Source organism: Panthera uncia, chromosome D1 (genome assembly GCF_023721935.1).
Source record: "Panthera uncia isolate 11264 chromosome D1, Puncia_PCG_1.0, whole genome shotgun sequence".
In the NCBI taxonomy this organism is placed as follows: domain Eukaryota; kingdom Metazoa; phylum Chordata; class Mammalia; order Carnivora; family Felidae; genus Panthera; species Panthera uncia.
This window is the reverse complement of record NC_064808.1, coordinates 49,867,455-49,882,128: the sequence shown is the minus strand read 5'-3', so window position 1 is coordinate 49,882,128 and position 14,674 is coordinate 49,867,455. Positions and strand designations below refer to the sequence as shown.

The window sequence follows — 14,674 nt, the reverse complement described above, 5'->3', positions numbered from 1 at the left end:
GGGAGAGTTGGCAAATGTTCTGAAACATAATGATGATGGTATTTGGCTACGGCATGGAGAGCAGAGGAGAAGAAGGGGGTAAGAGTGGAAACTGAGATGCAGTGAGGTAGCAGACATGATGGACATGTGGGAGGTAGAACAGAAAGGCCTTGAAGATGGGTTGGGTTTGGGGGAATAGAAGAGATGGAGCCAGGGTAACAATGAGATTTTCTTCCTTGGGAAACTGTGTTTTGCCACAGTTCTCTGTGAAAAAGAACGGGTGAGGAGATGAGTAAGATTGCAAGAGATCTGGCAGGGCACAGCGAATATGTTGTTCATTTGTGGGCATGTGGGCTCTGAGGGGCCTGTGAGGCATTGAAGAGGAGATTGCCATGAAGCAGATGGACACATGGATGTGAGGCTCAGGAAAAAAAATCTGGCTAGAGATAGCAATTTGAGAGTTGTTAAAATTTAAGTGGTAATGAAAGGCATGAGATTAGGGAGGGCACATAGAAGTGTAGGATGAGAAGGTAAGGGGGCCCTGAAACATTGCTGTGGAATACTGAAGGGATGGTAGAGGAGAAGACTGAGTAAGAGCAGCCACAGAAGTTGGAGAAAGCCAAAGGAGTACACGGGGTCATGAAAGTCAAGGGAGGACAATGTTTCAAGAGGGAGGGAACTGCCTTGTATGACAAATGCCACTAATGGGTCAAGTAAGATAGAGTATGGCATAATGGTTAAGCATGTGGGCTTCAGAGTCAGACTGCCTGGGCCTGTGTGGCAGTTCAGGAGAAGCAGTCACCCACTGGGAGCTGCATCACCAAGTGTGTAAGTCATAGACCAGTAAGTGATAGTTCCAGGGCCCAGTCTTTGTGGCCTACATGGAGTTCAACTAGCTCCTCCTGACTATCAAGTGAGGAGTATGCTGCAGTCCCAAGCCCACAGGGCTCCCCTTGGGGTAAGCCCACCTGGCCCAGGATCTGGAGCTGCAGTGCCTGGACCTCTGTTTGCAGAACCTCCACATACTTCAGCAGCAGCTCCAGCAAGACAAGCTGCTGTATAGGCGGCAGCTGGCGGAGTGTCAGCAGCAGGAGGACCTCATCAAGAACCTGACCAAGCAGCGGGATGCCCTGCGGGCTCAGTATGAGGCTTTCCTGGAGCAGGTGGGGTCTTGCTGCTGCCTGCCCTGTGCTGCTCTTCTCTTGGGAGGGGACAACACTTCACAGGATGCCCAGAGGAAAGAATGGGGTGACTTGTCATGGAGTCTCGTGGGGGAGGGGCAAAGTAGGATGGCTTGAGGAATGGTCCCTCATGGGAACTCCTAAGAAGAGGTGATCACTCCTGGCAACACATTGAAGGAAGAGGACACTTTGGAAATTCACTTCAAGAGTGCATATCTCATTTAGATGGGCAAGGCATTCCTGGGGCCTCTGAGCCAGCTGCAGGTAGCCGACTTTGAGGAGCTACGGAGCTATCGAGTACCACCGGAATCTGTGGTCCGGGTGACCGACGCCCTGTGCGATCTGTTCCACTGTGAAACAGGCTGGGCCAGCGCCAAGCAGCTCTTATGCACCGAGGATTTTTATCAGGTAGGGAATGTGGAGCACGATGGAGGAGGAGAGCAGAGGCACAAAGGGGAGACTTGGCAGAGCGAGGCTGTTAGGGCCAGGTCCAGAACACCTGTGTCTGCCCCTACCCCTCTTAACACATTTTCCCAGGAGCTGGTGTTCTTCCCCAAGGAGAAGATGACAGACTCCGAGATGATAAAGTTAGCCCAAGCTCTGAAGGCTCCAGGTATGAGTGATGCAGCTCTGCGGGCAGTAAGCATACCTGCAGCGAGCCTGGCGGCCTGGCTCTGGGCCGTCCTGCGCTATGGGCTGGCACAGCGTCGGGGACTGCCCACGGGCCTGCTGCTGCGGCAGATAGAGGCCACGCTGGCTCGGGAGCAGGCCCTCCTGGGCCACCGCCAGTTCCAGGCCCAGGAGACCCTGGAGCACAAACTGGATCTGGCCAACAAGCTGGAAGACTCCTGGGTTTCGCACAACCGTGTGATGGAGAATCTCATTCGCGCTCAATGTGGCCAGTATCACAAGTGGCCCATAAAGTCTGCACTGCTCACACCTATGCAGTCCTGGACTACAGAGCTCCAGGTAACCAGCTCCTGCCCCGGTCTTCCCCCAAAGCTCATTTCTGTCCCACTGACCCCAACAACTCTGCTCCTCCCTGCACCCTCACTGCCTCCCTTTGTCCCACTGCCCTCCTTGCCATGCTTTCCTGCATACCCTGCTTCACGCCCTCTCTACCAGACCCTCTCTGCCTGCACCCTCCTCGCTGGCCTACATGCCCTCTGTTCTTCCCTTACACACCAGAAGTTGAAGGGGCACTGCACGACTATGTTCGGGGATGCCCTTCTGTGTTCAGCTGCCATCATCTACCTGGGTCCTTTCCCAGCACTGCGGCGCCAGGAGCTACTGGACAAGTGGCTGGCTCTGTGCAGGGGCTTCCAGGAGCCCCTGGGCCCAGATGATGTGAAACAGGCCCTGAAGCAGAAGCAGAAATCTGCCATCATGCCACCAAAGAACCCCCTGCTCTCCACACGCTCTCCCTTCAACCTTCTGACCCTGCTTAGCTCCAAATCTGAACAGTTCCAGTGGGACCGAGACCTGAAGCCCCAGGCAAAGTCAGCCCGCCTGGCAGGGCTGCTCCTGCGAAGTCACACCCACTACTCCAGCTTCCGTTGGCCTCTGCTGCTTGACCCTAGCAACCAGGCCCCCATCTGGCTGAACCCACTGCCTCTGCAAGAGACTAGATGCCTGGCCCCAGGTCCAGGTAAAGTGCAGATATAAAGCCAGGGATAATGAACATAATGCTTCTCCTTCTCAGGTATCTGAACCGCCAGCACTCAGCCACAGGTGGTCCTCCCTTTCATAATAAAGACACTAAATTTTTGTAGCCAGCGTATCCTAGATTTCAGCAGCCTACATGATATTAATAAATTAGGTCACATTTGCATCTTGGGGCCTATACTGTAATGATTCTGACTTTACATGTCTGACCAGTCCATGATCTTCCACTTCCTTGGTCTGCTCAGCACTCTTAGAAACTTGGCCTACAACTCGGAGCCTTCCTTACTGTCGGAATTTATCCCATGTTCAGGAATTCTGGGGAAATATTTCTATTATCTCTGCCTGGAGCAGAGACCTATCTGGGTCGAGTGTCAGAAGGAGGTGTTTCCTAGGGGAAGGAAGCAAGGGTATTGGGTAGGGGAAGGAGAAAATGATGTTTATTTCCCAGAAGGGGTTGGGAGTTGCACCGGGGACAGTAATAGATATCTACAATGGAAGGTACATAATAAAGCAGTCTGTAATGTGGGCTCTATAATCCGACTGTCTGGGTCAAATACCTGTTCTTTGCTAGCTATGCAAACTAAGACATGGTACTTAATCTCTCTAAGCCAAAATTTATTTGACAATAAAATTAGCATCTTAATTATACCCATCTTACAAAACATCGTATTAAGTGAGATAATTTATGTAAAAGGGGTTCACATAGTGCCTAAAAATAATTTCTCAAAAATTTTAGTATTACTACTAATGTATTACTGCTACCATTATTACATTCCATCCCTTGGCTGTGCAGCATAACCTTCCATTGTGCCCATACACCATTATGAAAATACACAGTATATAACTATCACATGTGCAACTATAAGTAAATTTACACCCTTTCTAGTAAGGGACACAATGAAGAAACATCTAGCTGCAGCATCCAATTCTGAGTCCAGGAGCTGTGAACAGTGTTCATTGTTCTTGATCAGAGTTAGATGTGGCTCTTTGTGATTCTATAACCTATGGCACAGTACACTCTCAATCTCACCATAGCAGTACATCCAATATGCAGAGTGAAGCAAAATCAAATCAAGATAACTACAGTAAACTTCCTGTTTAGAAACTGGATAAGGGTAAGAAACACACACTTATCTAATTAGTCTTTAGCATGTACTGTGTAATGCCAGACAGAGATAGGAAGGCAAATGATTAGCATCACTTCACTGGCTATAGAGTGAGTTCTTGGGACAGCCACTTCAGCTGTCCTGTGTTCTAATGAACAGTATGATGTTCCTTGTCCATTGTACCCAGGGCTATCTGTGAAAGGAACATTGGTCAAGAATCCTGTTTGTAGCTATTCAGCCATACATAGCCACTCCTATCGGAACGGGATGGGGGCTTAGGATTTGTCTTCAAATTAAGCAAACACTGATCACTTGTTACCAGATGGAGGATTTTCTGGCTAATTCCACTAAATCTCTCATCTTCTTTCCTTCAGATTTCATCTATAAGGATTCTGTTAGCTATTAACCAATGCCAGAAATCTTGGTACACTCTCATTCTTGAATTTAAACCCTATTTTCTGTCTTCTCTCTTAACATTGGTTCTGGGGGCTTGAGCAATTCCACTAAGCCTTAATTGCTATCCAGCTAAACCTTGGCCTTCAGCTCAGAGCTGTAGTAAGAAAATAGTTTGAGTAGTGAGCTCAGGGTAATTGGCCATGGAACATAGCCCCGAATACTTGGGGGCTGTATCCAAATCAAAAGGGGAAGGGAGACTATTAAATTTGTCAAGCAGAGAATGCATAAAGAGAAGTGCTTGAGATGGATCTGGAAAATTACCTTCCCTGATTTTCCAGCCTCTTCCAATAGCCAGTAATTTCCTATTCCATGCAACATGAGGTAGATAACCATCTTTACAAATCAGCAAGGTGCATGAGTATCTGAACATTTGTGGTCTGAAATTGCTTGATATGAGCAGAAAGGAATTTTCTTATAGTTTTTTTTTTTCCTGAGGGTTGTTCCTCTCATCTAAGTAGAGAAGTAGCCAGCATGCCTTCTTCTAAATCCACTGAAGTTCAGTGAGCATATGGTCCAAATCCCATGAGATAAACCAACTTCTTACCCACCACACAGATTAGTAGGGAAAAGAAAAATCCTCATTGCCTCCCCACTAACTCGCTGTATCAGTTAGAAATGCTATCACTATCAGTAACAAAAGCCCAACTTACCATGGCTTAAGACATAAGGATTTATTTATCTCACATTATAAGAAGTACTGAGATAAGCAGGCACCGGCCTTCAGTGTTGCCTTCAAGTACCCAGATCCTTCTGTCTTTCTGCTCAATAATCCCTAGCATGTTGGCTTATCACATTATAGTGGGTTGAATGTAGTGGGTTGAGTCCTAACCCACAGAACCTCTATGTTAAAGAGTCTTGCAGATATAATTAAGAACCTTGAAATGAGATTACCCTACATTATCTGGGTTGGCCCTAAATCAGTGAGAAGTGTCCTTAGAAAAAAGAGAAGGCATAGGGACAGAAAGTAAAGACCTCATGAAGAGGGAGACAGACAGTGGAGTTATGTAGTCACAAGCCAAGGAACTCCTGGAACCACCAGAAGCTGGAGGAGGCAAGGAAGGAGTCTTTTCTAAAAGCTTCAGAGAGAGTGCTCGCTTCGGCAGCACATATACTAAAAGCTTCAGAGAGAGTACAGCTTTCTCAACACCTTGACTGTGGACTTCTGGCCTCCAGAACTATGAGGAAATAAGTTCCTGGTTTTTCCAGCCACCATATTTGGGTGCTATCCTTCCAAGCATCATGTCAGAGTTGCTGCTAGCCATTTCTGTCCCTTTCATCAGGAAAACAAAAGATCTTCCAGAAATCTGAACAGCTACATGTGGTAGGCAGAGTTTTGGCCCCCGTCATTTTTGTCCTCTATTTTTACTCCTATGATTATGTTACATGGCACAAAAGACTCTGCAGATGTAACTAAGATTACTAATCAATTGACCATAATAAAGAGATATCCTGGGGTTGCCTGGTGGCTCAGTCAGTTAAGCATCCAACTCTTGATCTTGGCTCAGGTCATGATCTCAGGGTTCGTGAGTTTGAGCCTAGAGTCGGGCTCTGCACTGATAGCACAGAGCCTGCTTGGGATTCTGTCTCTCTGCCTCTCTCTCTCAAAATAAATAAGTAAGCTAAACACACACACACACACACACACACACACACACACACACACACACACTCACACACAAAGGACAGGGATATCCTGAATTATCTGGGTGGGCCCAATGTAATCACATATGCCCTTCAAAGAAGCAAGGAGGAAAGAAGAGGCAGTCAGGAAAACTTGAAACACAGAAGGATTCAAGGAACTATTATTTCTGGGTGGAAGATGCAGTGGGCTACAGGGAATGTGTGAGATAGAAATGAATTCTGTCAAAAACCAGTAAGCCTAAAAGAGGACCCAAGTCCCAGATTAGAACTGCAGCCCCCGTTGATGCCTTGATTAGCCCTGTGTAACCCCAAGCAGAGCGCCCAGTCATGTTGTGCTGGGCTTCTAACCTGAACTCAAACATAACAAATGGGTGTTGTTTTCAGCACTTATTACTAAGTGGTAATTTGTGGTGATTTGTTAAGCAATAGGAAATGAATCCACCAAACTGTGGACCCAGCAACCTCCACTTGCCCACTTCTTAATGCTTAATACTTTTAAAAAATTCTTAAATTTTTTAATACTTAAAAAGATATTATTTCTCTCTTCCAGCTCCTGCTGTAGAGGAGGCAAAGGAGAAGGTGGCTGGGGAGCCAGCCATCTGTGTCCACCATACCGTGGCCCAGGACTTGGCTAATTCCATAGTTTATGGTCTTTCACTTAGCAGTTGCTACTTCCAGGCACTGATTTCTATATTAGCAACAATTCTTTTCGTTATGATAAAAGTAGCTTAGGCAAAAGGAGAGATACACGGATTCTTCTAACCGACCGCTGAAAGGCAGAAATGGAGCAGACTTCCCTGGAGTTTTAGGGAAATAATAATGACAGCTAACATTTGTTGAGTGCTTACTATGTCCAGCTGAGTACTCTCTCTGTATCGTTTCATGTCATCTTCACAGTAACTCCATGAGGTACCTACTAATATCAACCCCATGTTGCAGCTAAGGAAACTGAGTCAGAAAGAGCTTAAGTGACTTTCCTGAGGTGTCTTCCTGTGGACCTTCCCTCAAGAGATAGAGCCCTTGGGTGAATGGTGTTCCCTAGGAGCCCAGTTTGTCCTCTGAGAGGAGCTCCTCTCCATCTTTCTGTCATAGGGATGGGCTTTGTGAGAAATCAAGAAAAAGAAGAGGCCATGGAAGAGGAAGATTGCAATAGTGAAGAGAGTGATAAGACTAAGGGCAAGACAAAAGAGCAGAAGACAGAGGACAGAGAAAATGAGGAGGAGGGAAACAAGCAAGAGCACGAAGAGAAGGAGGAGGAAGAAGAGGAGGAGGAGGAGGAGAAGGAGGAGGAGGAGAAGACAGAGAGACAGAGGTCAAGGCCGGCCTCAGAGACTGGGGCTCTGCCCCTTCCCTCCCTTTGTGTGCTCTCAGGCACTGACCCAGAGCTGGGTCCTCAGCTCCAGGAGGCAGCTGCCAGTGGTGAGAACTGGTCCCCACCCACCATGTCCCCCTTCTGTGGCCCCACAGGCCTCTCACCCCCAGCCCGAACTCTGCTCCCATCCTTAACCCAAGCACTAACTCTGTTGAAGAGCCCTGAGGGAATCCTCCTATTATCCATGGGGGAGCCAGTGAGAGCCAGATTTTGTACAGGAGAGGGGGCTGCGTGCTGGCATGGTGAGTAGGGTGTCCTTGCCTCCCCCTCATAGGCCTGCCCGTGCTACTGACCAACATGGAGCTGGGCCTAGGGTGCCAAGAACTACAATGGCTACTGCGGCGGGAGAAGCTGAGCCCACCCCAGGTGCAACCCAGCTTCTGTCTCTATCTGAGCACTACTCTACCCCTCAATGCCTTGGAAAAAGGTGAGTGCCAGTGGGTAAGTTGCCACCACAGCTCTGTGGACACACCAGGTCTCCAGCTTCACTCAGTCTGACCCCGAGCAGGCTCAGTACTGCAGCAGGGTGCCATACTCTCTGTGTACCCCAACCCTGGTTCTGTCAAGGGGTTAAGCATCCCCTATGTCCCTATGTAACCCCAAGTGCTAGGTTATGAGCTGCTGAAGGGGCTGAATGTACTGGATCTGAGCCTGAACATGGAAATCCTAGAGGAACAGATGCTGCACGAAATCTTGTGCGTTGAGTGTCCCGAGCTTGAGAGCCGCTGGCAGGACATAAAGATCAGAGCCCTGGATTCCTTTGAAGCTGTGGAGGCTGCTGAGGTGCCTGGGGGTCCTGTTATGGGTGGGGATGAGCTCGGGGGGGGGGCAGATATGGGGGTGGAGATGAGTGTGCATGGTGGGGGAACCACGTGAGAAAGAATCAGACCCATGGAACAGGTGACTGTCTGCAGGAGGGGCTGCTGCTGATGCTGCTGCTCCAGAACCCAAAACATCAGAAACCAGCCAAATTCCTCCGGGAGATGGTGAGGGCCCAGGCAAAGCTATGTCAGCTGCGTGCCCACTGTGAGGAGCTAGAAGAAATGAGACGGCAGGAGGTGGTACTGTGGGCACCCTATCGGCGTGTGGTCTGGCATGGAATGGCCATTATAAAGGCCCTTAGCCCATTGCAGAACCTGCTTCCACTTTTCCGTATGCACCCAGACAACTGGCTAGCAGCCACCAAGCGGGCCCTGAACAGCATGGAGCAGTATGAGATTCATCAAGGGGAGGACCTGCCCAGCCATCTGCTGCAGCTGAGAACACAGCTGACCCGCCAGCTACTGGGCAGCACTGTGGCTGCGCTGGGCCTGACCCAGTTACCGTTGGTGGGTGCCTTGGGTGCTCTGGCTCTGCTGCAAGTGGCAAGGAAAGCACCAGAGCTGGAGAGGCTGGCACTTTGGCCTGGCCTGGCAGCCTCTCCTAGCACAGGCTACAGCAAGCCAAGTGTGGCTCGACCAGCCTGGCTGGGGCTGAGAGCCTGGCAAGAATGTAGGATGTTAGAGCTGCTGCCACCATTCGCTGGGCTGTGTGCATCCCTGGCACACCACTCCAATGTTTGGCAGGCTTATCTGTCCCTGTCATCCACAGTGCTGGGTCCTGCGCCTGGGCCTGGACCTGATCCACTTAGTCTCCTCCAGAAGCTGATTCTGTGGCGTGTGCTGCGACCTGAGTGCCTGGCAAGGGCCCTGGCTGACTTTACCACCAGCCTCCTGGGCCGGCCCCTGGATGAAAACCTGGATGCCTCCACCATACCCTTCGAACACAGCCAGGCTACTCAGCCCGTGCTGATCTTGTTGCCACCACCTGGTCACCCCACAGCCACCATGCATCCCCTGACTGTCATCCAGAAACTGGCTGCCAGGCATGAGCAGGTTTGAGCCTTGCTTGTTGGCCACACAGACACCAGACCTCTGTGGACTGAGATGGGGTGTGGTGGTCCCTCCCAGCATGCCCATGGATCTTTCTGGCTTACTCAGGGACTTTTGGGGGTCATTTGTGGCATTACCTTGGGTCCCTTGGGTCACCTAGGATCACTTTGAGTTACTCTGCCACCTCTCTGTTGGTCTTCAGGGACAGAAGCATCTGGAGGTGATCGCCCTGGGCTCTGAAGCCTGGGATCCAGTCTCGGTAGTGGTTAGCACTCTATGCCAGGCTATGCACAAAGGGCACTGGCTGGTGCTGGAGAACTGTCATCTGATGCCTCACTGGCCGAAGGAGCTGCTACAGCCTTTGTGGAGGCTGTTGGATGGAGCCAGGGGTGCGTTTGCTACCTAAATATGGCTTCTTGGACCCTGTCCAGTACCTGGCCTGACCTTGAACTCTCAGGCCTCATGGCTGATCCCCTCACTCCAAGTCTGTCCCTTGTGTCTGACTCCTGACCCTTGAGCCTCAAGTCTGATCCCTAAATTTGCATCTGACCCTTTACCCAGTGATTGATCTCAGCCCCATGTTTGACCCCTAGTGGTCTCGGACCTGGAGTCAGAACTGCTTCTGGCCCAACCTGCAAGCAGGAACATGGCCACTGTCCACAGAGATTTTCGTCTTTGGCTTATTTTGTCTGCAGAGGCTATTGCTTCCTTACCAGGTGAGGAGCTCCCCACTATAGTCTCTCAGATTGGAGGAGGATGGTACCTGTGCTGTGCTGACCCAGCACTCTCCTTCTGCCCCAGCTGTACTGACTCAGCACTCCATGCCTGTTTTCTGGGACCAGTCCCTGGAGCTGGGCCATGTCTTGATCAACAGCATGGAGCTAGCCCAGCAAGGACGGAATGTACAATCCCCAACCAGGATGCTGCCTCTGGTCCTCCTACATGGCCTCCTGCTATACCGGCAGCTCTATGGAATGAAGCTGCAGGCACACAGGGGCCGCTGGTGAGGGACCCCATCCATCTTGCTCAGTCACTCAGCAAACATTGTGCATTTTCCACATCCTAGATGAGTATGACTAATTCATGCCTGGGAAGCACCAAAGTGTGAGGGCAGGGGGGTAGTCAAGAAAGTCTCCTCCAAGGACTTTGAGATCTCACTTTGAACTGAGTCTTGGAAGCAGAGGCAGATCAGGTACCGATGGGGCCTTTCTGAGCAGAGGGATCTAGGCTCAGCAGGAGGGAGATTTCAGTGTGGCTGAGGGGGACACGCTGGGGGGTTGAGTGGGGACAGGCAAGGTTTATGGTAAAGGGCCTTTAAGATCATGACAAGGGACTGGATTTTATCCTGAGGAGAGTAGGAAGCCACTGGAGGGTTTTAAGTAGGAAAAGAAATGTGATCCTAGTTGTCTGTTGGAAACATCACTCTCACTGACTGCAGTGTGAATGGACCAGATGGGATAGGGCTGGAGGCAAGCAGAGCAATTTTAAAGGAGGCTCTGGCAGTCTCAAGGGACAAGGCCATGGTATGGGTGGAAGGGACTAGGGTAGTCATAGTAGAGATAGAGAGTAAATATGGAGTGAAGAAGAAGGAGGAGTCAAGACAGCCTCCCAGATTTCTGCCGAAGACAATTGGGTGGCTGGTATGGGGGAAATATGATGATTTCAGTTAAAAAGCAAGCTGTATGAGGGGTGCTTGGATGGCTCAGTTGGTTAAGCATCTGACTCTTGATCTCAGCTCAGTTCTTCATCTAAGGATCCTGAGTTCAAGCCCCATGTTGGGCTCGGGGCTTGGCATGAAGCCTACTTTTAAAAACAAAAACAAAAACAAAAACAAAAAAAACAAGTTATATTGGAAGTGCTAAGTGCAAATGACTGGTGAGCCCTTATGAGTTGGGAGCTTGGGCTAGACAGACCAGAGTCCTCAGCATATAAATGGTTCTGAAACCCTGCTTCCTGCTCCCCTCCCCCAGGAGTCAAGTGACCCTGACCCAGGTCCTTCAGATCCAAGACCAGCTGTGGGCCAGCCTTAGCAATCCCAGTGCTGCCATGCAGGAGCTGGCTGGTGAGAATCTTCCTGTCCCCATGGAAAGCCCTGGGAGGGGCAGGGGGAGTGGGAGTACTGAGTTTTTGGTTTGGGTTTGGGAGGTGGTGGAAACTGGAGAGGCTAGAACTAACGGGTTCTGACCTCATTCTCAGCTTCAGTTTTCTATGGGGGTCCTGTGGGAGACAGCAAGGACAGGGAGGCCCTGACTAGCCTAACACAAGCCTGTCTGAGCCCCAGCAGCGGGAGCTGGTCTCAACCACACACACCCCAGTATCTGCTGGCCACCCTGCTGCCCAGCCCAGGTAAGCTCCAGCCAGGTATCTGTGTTGGGGTGGGGACCCATGCCATGCCACTCTCTCAGGAATGTGAGCTGCATCCTACAAAGGTGTAGGAGGGGGCAATATTCACACAGTTATGGGATGGTGGCTTAAATGTCAGAGGAAGGCCTACTCCCTTGAGTCTGGGTGGGGCAGAGTCCATCTTATCTATCTATCTTCCCTCTCTCCACCTCCAAGAGCTAGGGGAACTGGATGCTTTGGCAGAGTGCAAGGCCCAGATGCACCTACTGCCCACACCTCCTGAATCCCAGAGCTGCGGACTGAGTGCCGGCCCCCAGGCCTGGCTGTTGCACCGCAAGAGTCGCGCTCTCTTGAGCGCGCTACAGCGGAGTCTACCCGCTTGGGTTCCTGAGGCTCGAGGAGGTTCCAGGCGCACGGAAAGGCGGCTGCGGCAGCGCCTAGTGCAGGCCAAGAGGAGGCTGGAGTCACTGCAGGCTCTGCTCATGGACACCGCCCGCCCGGAAGAGTCTGGCGCCGGGTGGGTGGTGCCGCAGCAGCGGCCTCTGCAGGCCTTCCTCCAGACCGAGGTGCTGGAACTGAGCCAGCTGGCGTGCACGGTGCTATGTGACCTTGATTGCCTGTTGCAGCAGCTGAAAGGCGCGCCCCCGTGCGCCTCCCGGCGCTGTGCCGCGGTGGCCCACGCTCTCTGGACTGGCCGCCTACCCCCGCCTTGGCGTCCCTATGCGCTTGCCGGCCCGCAGCCGCCCTGGCATTGGCTGCGACAGCTGTCCCGCCGTGGGCAGCTGTTGGTTCGCTACCTGGGGGTGGACGCCCAAGTACCAGGGCGCATCTTTCACCTATCAGCCTTTTGCCACCCGCGCCGCCTGCTGCTGTCACTGCGCTGGGAGGCTACCTTTGCTATGGGCGCCCTGCACCAGCGTGTGCCCAGCTCGAATCTCCCTGAATGCCAAGGCCCTGGCTTCAGTGGGCTCCCATATAAACGTCAGGAGCTGAACAGCAACCCTTTGCACCTCCAGGTATATTCATGCCATCCCTCCGTTTACACTTCCTCCCCCTCAAATCCTTGATTACATCGTGCAATTACCCCATCTTGCCTCTTTGTGATCTTTCCCCTTTAGTAGGCCCATCTGCTCGAATACCCCGCACCCCCAGGACCCCTCCTAGCCTTGCCTGATAAGCTTCTTGCGCCCCCAGGTGGTGAACAGCCCAAATCCTACAGTTCCAGAGATGGGGCTGCTGCTGATTGGGCTACAGCTCCGGAACGCTGAGTGGGACCCGTTAGCAGGGGCCCTGCAGGACAGCACCTCCAGCCAGCCCTGCCCTCTGCCTCCGGTCAGCGTCTGCGTCCAGGCTCGGGGCGCCAATGACCTGACACCCCCAGCCGGTCTGGCTGTGTATTCCTGCCCTGTGTACATGGAAGGCCCCCTAGGCATTGTTAGGCTGCACAGCAGGAACATCCTGATGTACCTGCCCCTGCCCACGAAGCTCAGCCCCGCCACCTGTGACCAACTGAGAGTCCATGTGTGCAGCCCACCCTTGCCATGAGCCCTCAACCAAAATAAAGTTGGGGTGATTCGATTAAAGGTTTCTGAGATTTAGTAGTGCAAGGCGGTGTGCACATGGAAAATTGACACGCTAAGGGGAAACCCCAGTGTGCACAACTGAGAGGGGGATGTGGGTATCCCGTGGGAAGATGGGCCTAGAGTTGGTCATGTATCCAAGGCTCTAGGCAGATGGGGATGGCTAATACACAGGATCCTGAATCCTTGCCCAGCTTTCTACTGTGGTCTCAGTACTTGTGCTAAATCCACAAGGGGTGGAGATATATATATCCACATATACATATATACACACACATTTTTTTTCACAAAGGATATTTTTATAGAGAACACTAGAACTGAAAAATTATTTTTTAGAGCCTTGGTTGTATTACTGAGAATGCCTCAGTCTGGCCCTACCAGTCATCCCCTCCCCTGGGATGGATTCTCCCAGTGAGTCATACACATAAAAAACAAAAGCCAAATTAAGATACAAGGTTTTATGTGCATTCAACAATTACTTATTGAGCACTCCTCTGGATCACGTGCTCTTCCTGGCACTTATGAGGTTGTTCCAAAGCAGGAAGACAGAGAAGGAAAAGGTCAACATATGGATAAGTTAAATTTGATGATTTCTATGTGTTATAAAGACAATAAAGGAGGCTGATATGTTAGAGCATGACTAGAGGGAAGCAGTTAGTATAACTTGGGTGGTCAGGGGATACTTCCTAAACATTAGAAAGGGAGCTACTTGAAGATCTAGGAGGAGAGTTTCTGGATAGAGCCCTCAGTAGGTGCAAAGGTCTTGAGGCAGGACAGAACATGTAGCTGGAGTGTGGTGAATGAGGGGCAGGGAGATACAAAATGATGGAAAAGTATAGAAAGGGGTAGGCCACATACAGCCTTTTTGTGATAATGATCTTGTATTTTATTTTAAAAAGCATGAGGAATCTAGTAGAGAGTATTAGGTATGAGAGGACATGATCTAATTTGGATTTTGAAAAGATAACTCTCGCTATTCTATGGTGGATGGATAGAAGAAATTCCAGAGTAACAAGGAGGAATATTTATTTGGAGGCTTGAAGTAATTCTAGTGGAAGATGATGGAGTTTGGATTAGAGTCCCAACAGTGGAGATGGAGAATTGATAGATTTAGGTAATATTCAGGAGGCAAAGCCATAGGATTTGCTGATGGGCTGGATGTGAAGAGTGAAGGAAGAGGACAAGTTTAGGATGACTCTGAGATTTAGGTTTGAACAACTGAGTGGATCATGGTGTCATTAACTGAGATGGGAAATTGGCTGGGGGGTAGGGAATCAAGAGTTCTGCTTTGATATGCTCAAACTTTGACATGCTTATTAACTGATTGCATGCTATCCCAGGACAAACTTCTCTGATAAAAGCTAGGTTAGTTGTACAGCTGAGCTAAAGACCTACATGGGCTCCTCTCCTTGCCCCTGAGCACCAAAACTCAGTAGGTGCAACCTACTTCCCTCTCTGTATGGCTAGGTATGAGCTATGT

General features: G+C 50.5%; 1 protein-coding gene across 2 annotated transcripts in view; it reads left to right on the top strand.

Moving 5' to 3' along the window:
- Nucleotides 1-13,377, top strand: part of DNHD1 (dynein heavy chain domain 1) — an 82,234-nt gene extending 68,857 nt beyond the window's left edge. The window contains exons 28-42 of one of the 2 annotated variants that reach the window (XM_049650997.1): nt 993-1,142; nt 1,386-1,568; nt 1,698-2,129; nt 2,349-2,808; nt 7,121-7,447; nt 7,675-7,827; nt 8,005-8,183; nt 8,315-9,274; nt 9,474-9,660; nt 9,865-9,987; nt 10,073-10,274; nt 11,242-11,333; nt 11,468-11,617; nt 11,831-12,630; nt 12,809-13,377. In XM_049650997.1, the coding sequence (XP_049506954.1) occupies nt 993-1,142; nt 1,386-1,568; nt 1,698-2,129; nt 2,349-2,808; nt 7,121-7,447; nt 7,675-7,827; nt 8,005-8,183; nt 8,315-9,274; nt 9,474-9,660; nt 9,865-9,987; nt 10,073-10,274; nt 11,242-11,333; nt 11,468-11,617; nt 11,831-12,630; nt 12,809-13,159 (4,749 nt within the window). In that variant the 3' untranslated portion in view covers nt 13,160-13,377. Of the gene's footprint in view, nt 1-992; nt 1,143-1,385; nt 2,130-2,348; nt 2,809-7,120; nt 7,448-7,674; nt 7,828-8,004; nt 8,184-8,314; nt 9,275-9,473; nt 9,661-9,864; nt 9,988-10,072; nt 10,275-11,241; nt 11,334-11,467; nt 11,618-11,830; nt 12,631-12,808 lie in introns of both variants that reach the window. The other variant, XM_049650987.1, reaches the window with a different exon arrangement.
- Nucleotides 13,378-14,674: the final 1,297 nt, after the last annotated feature.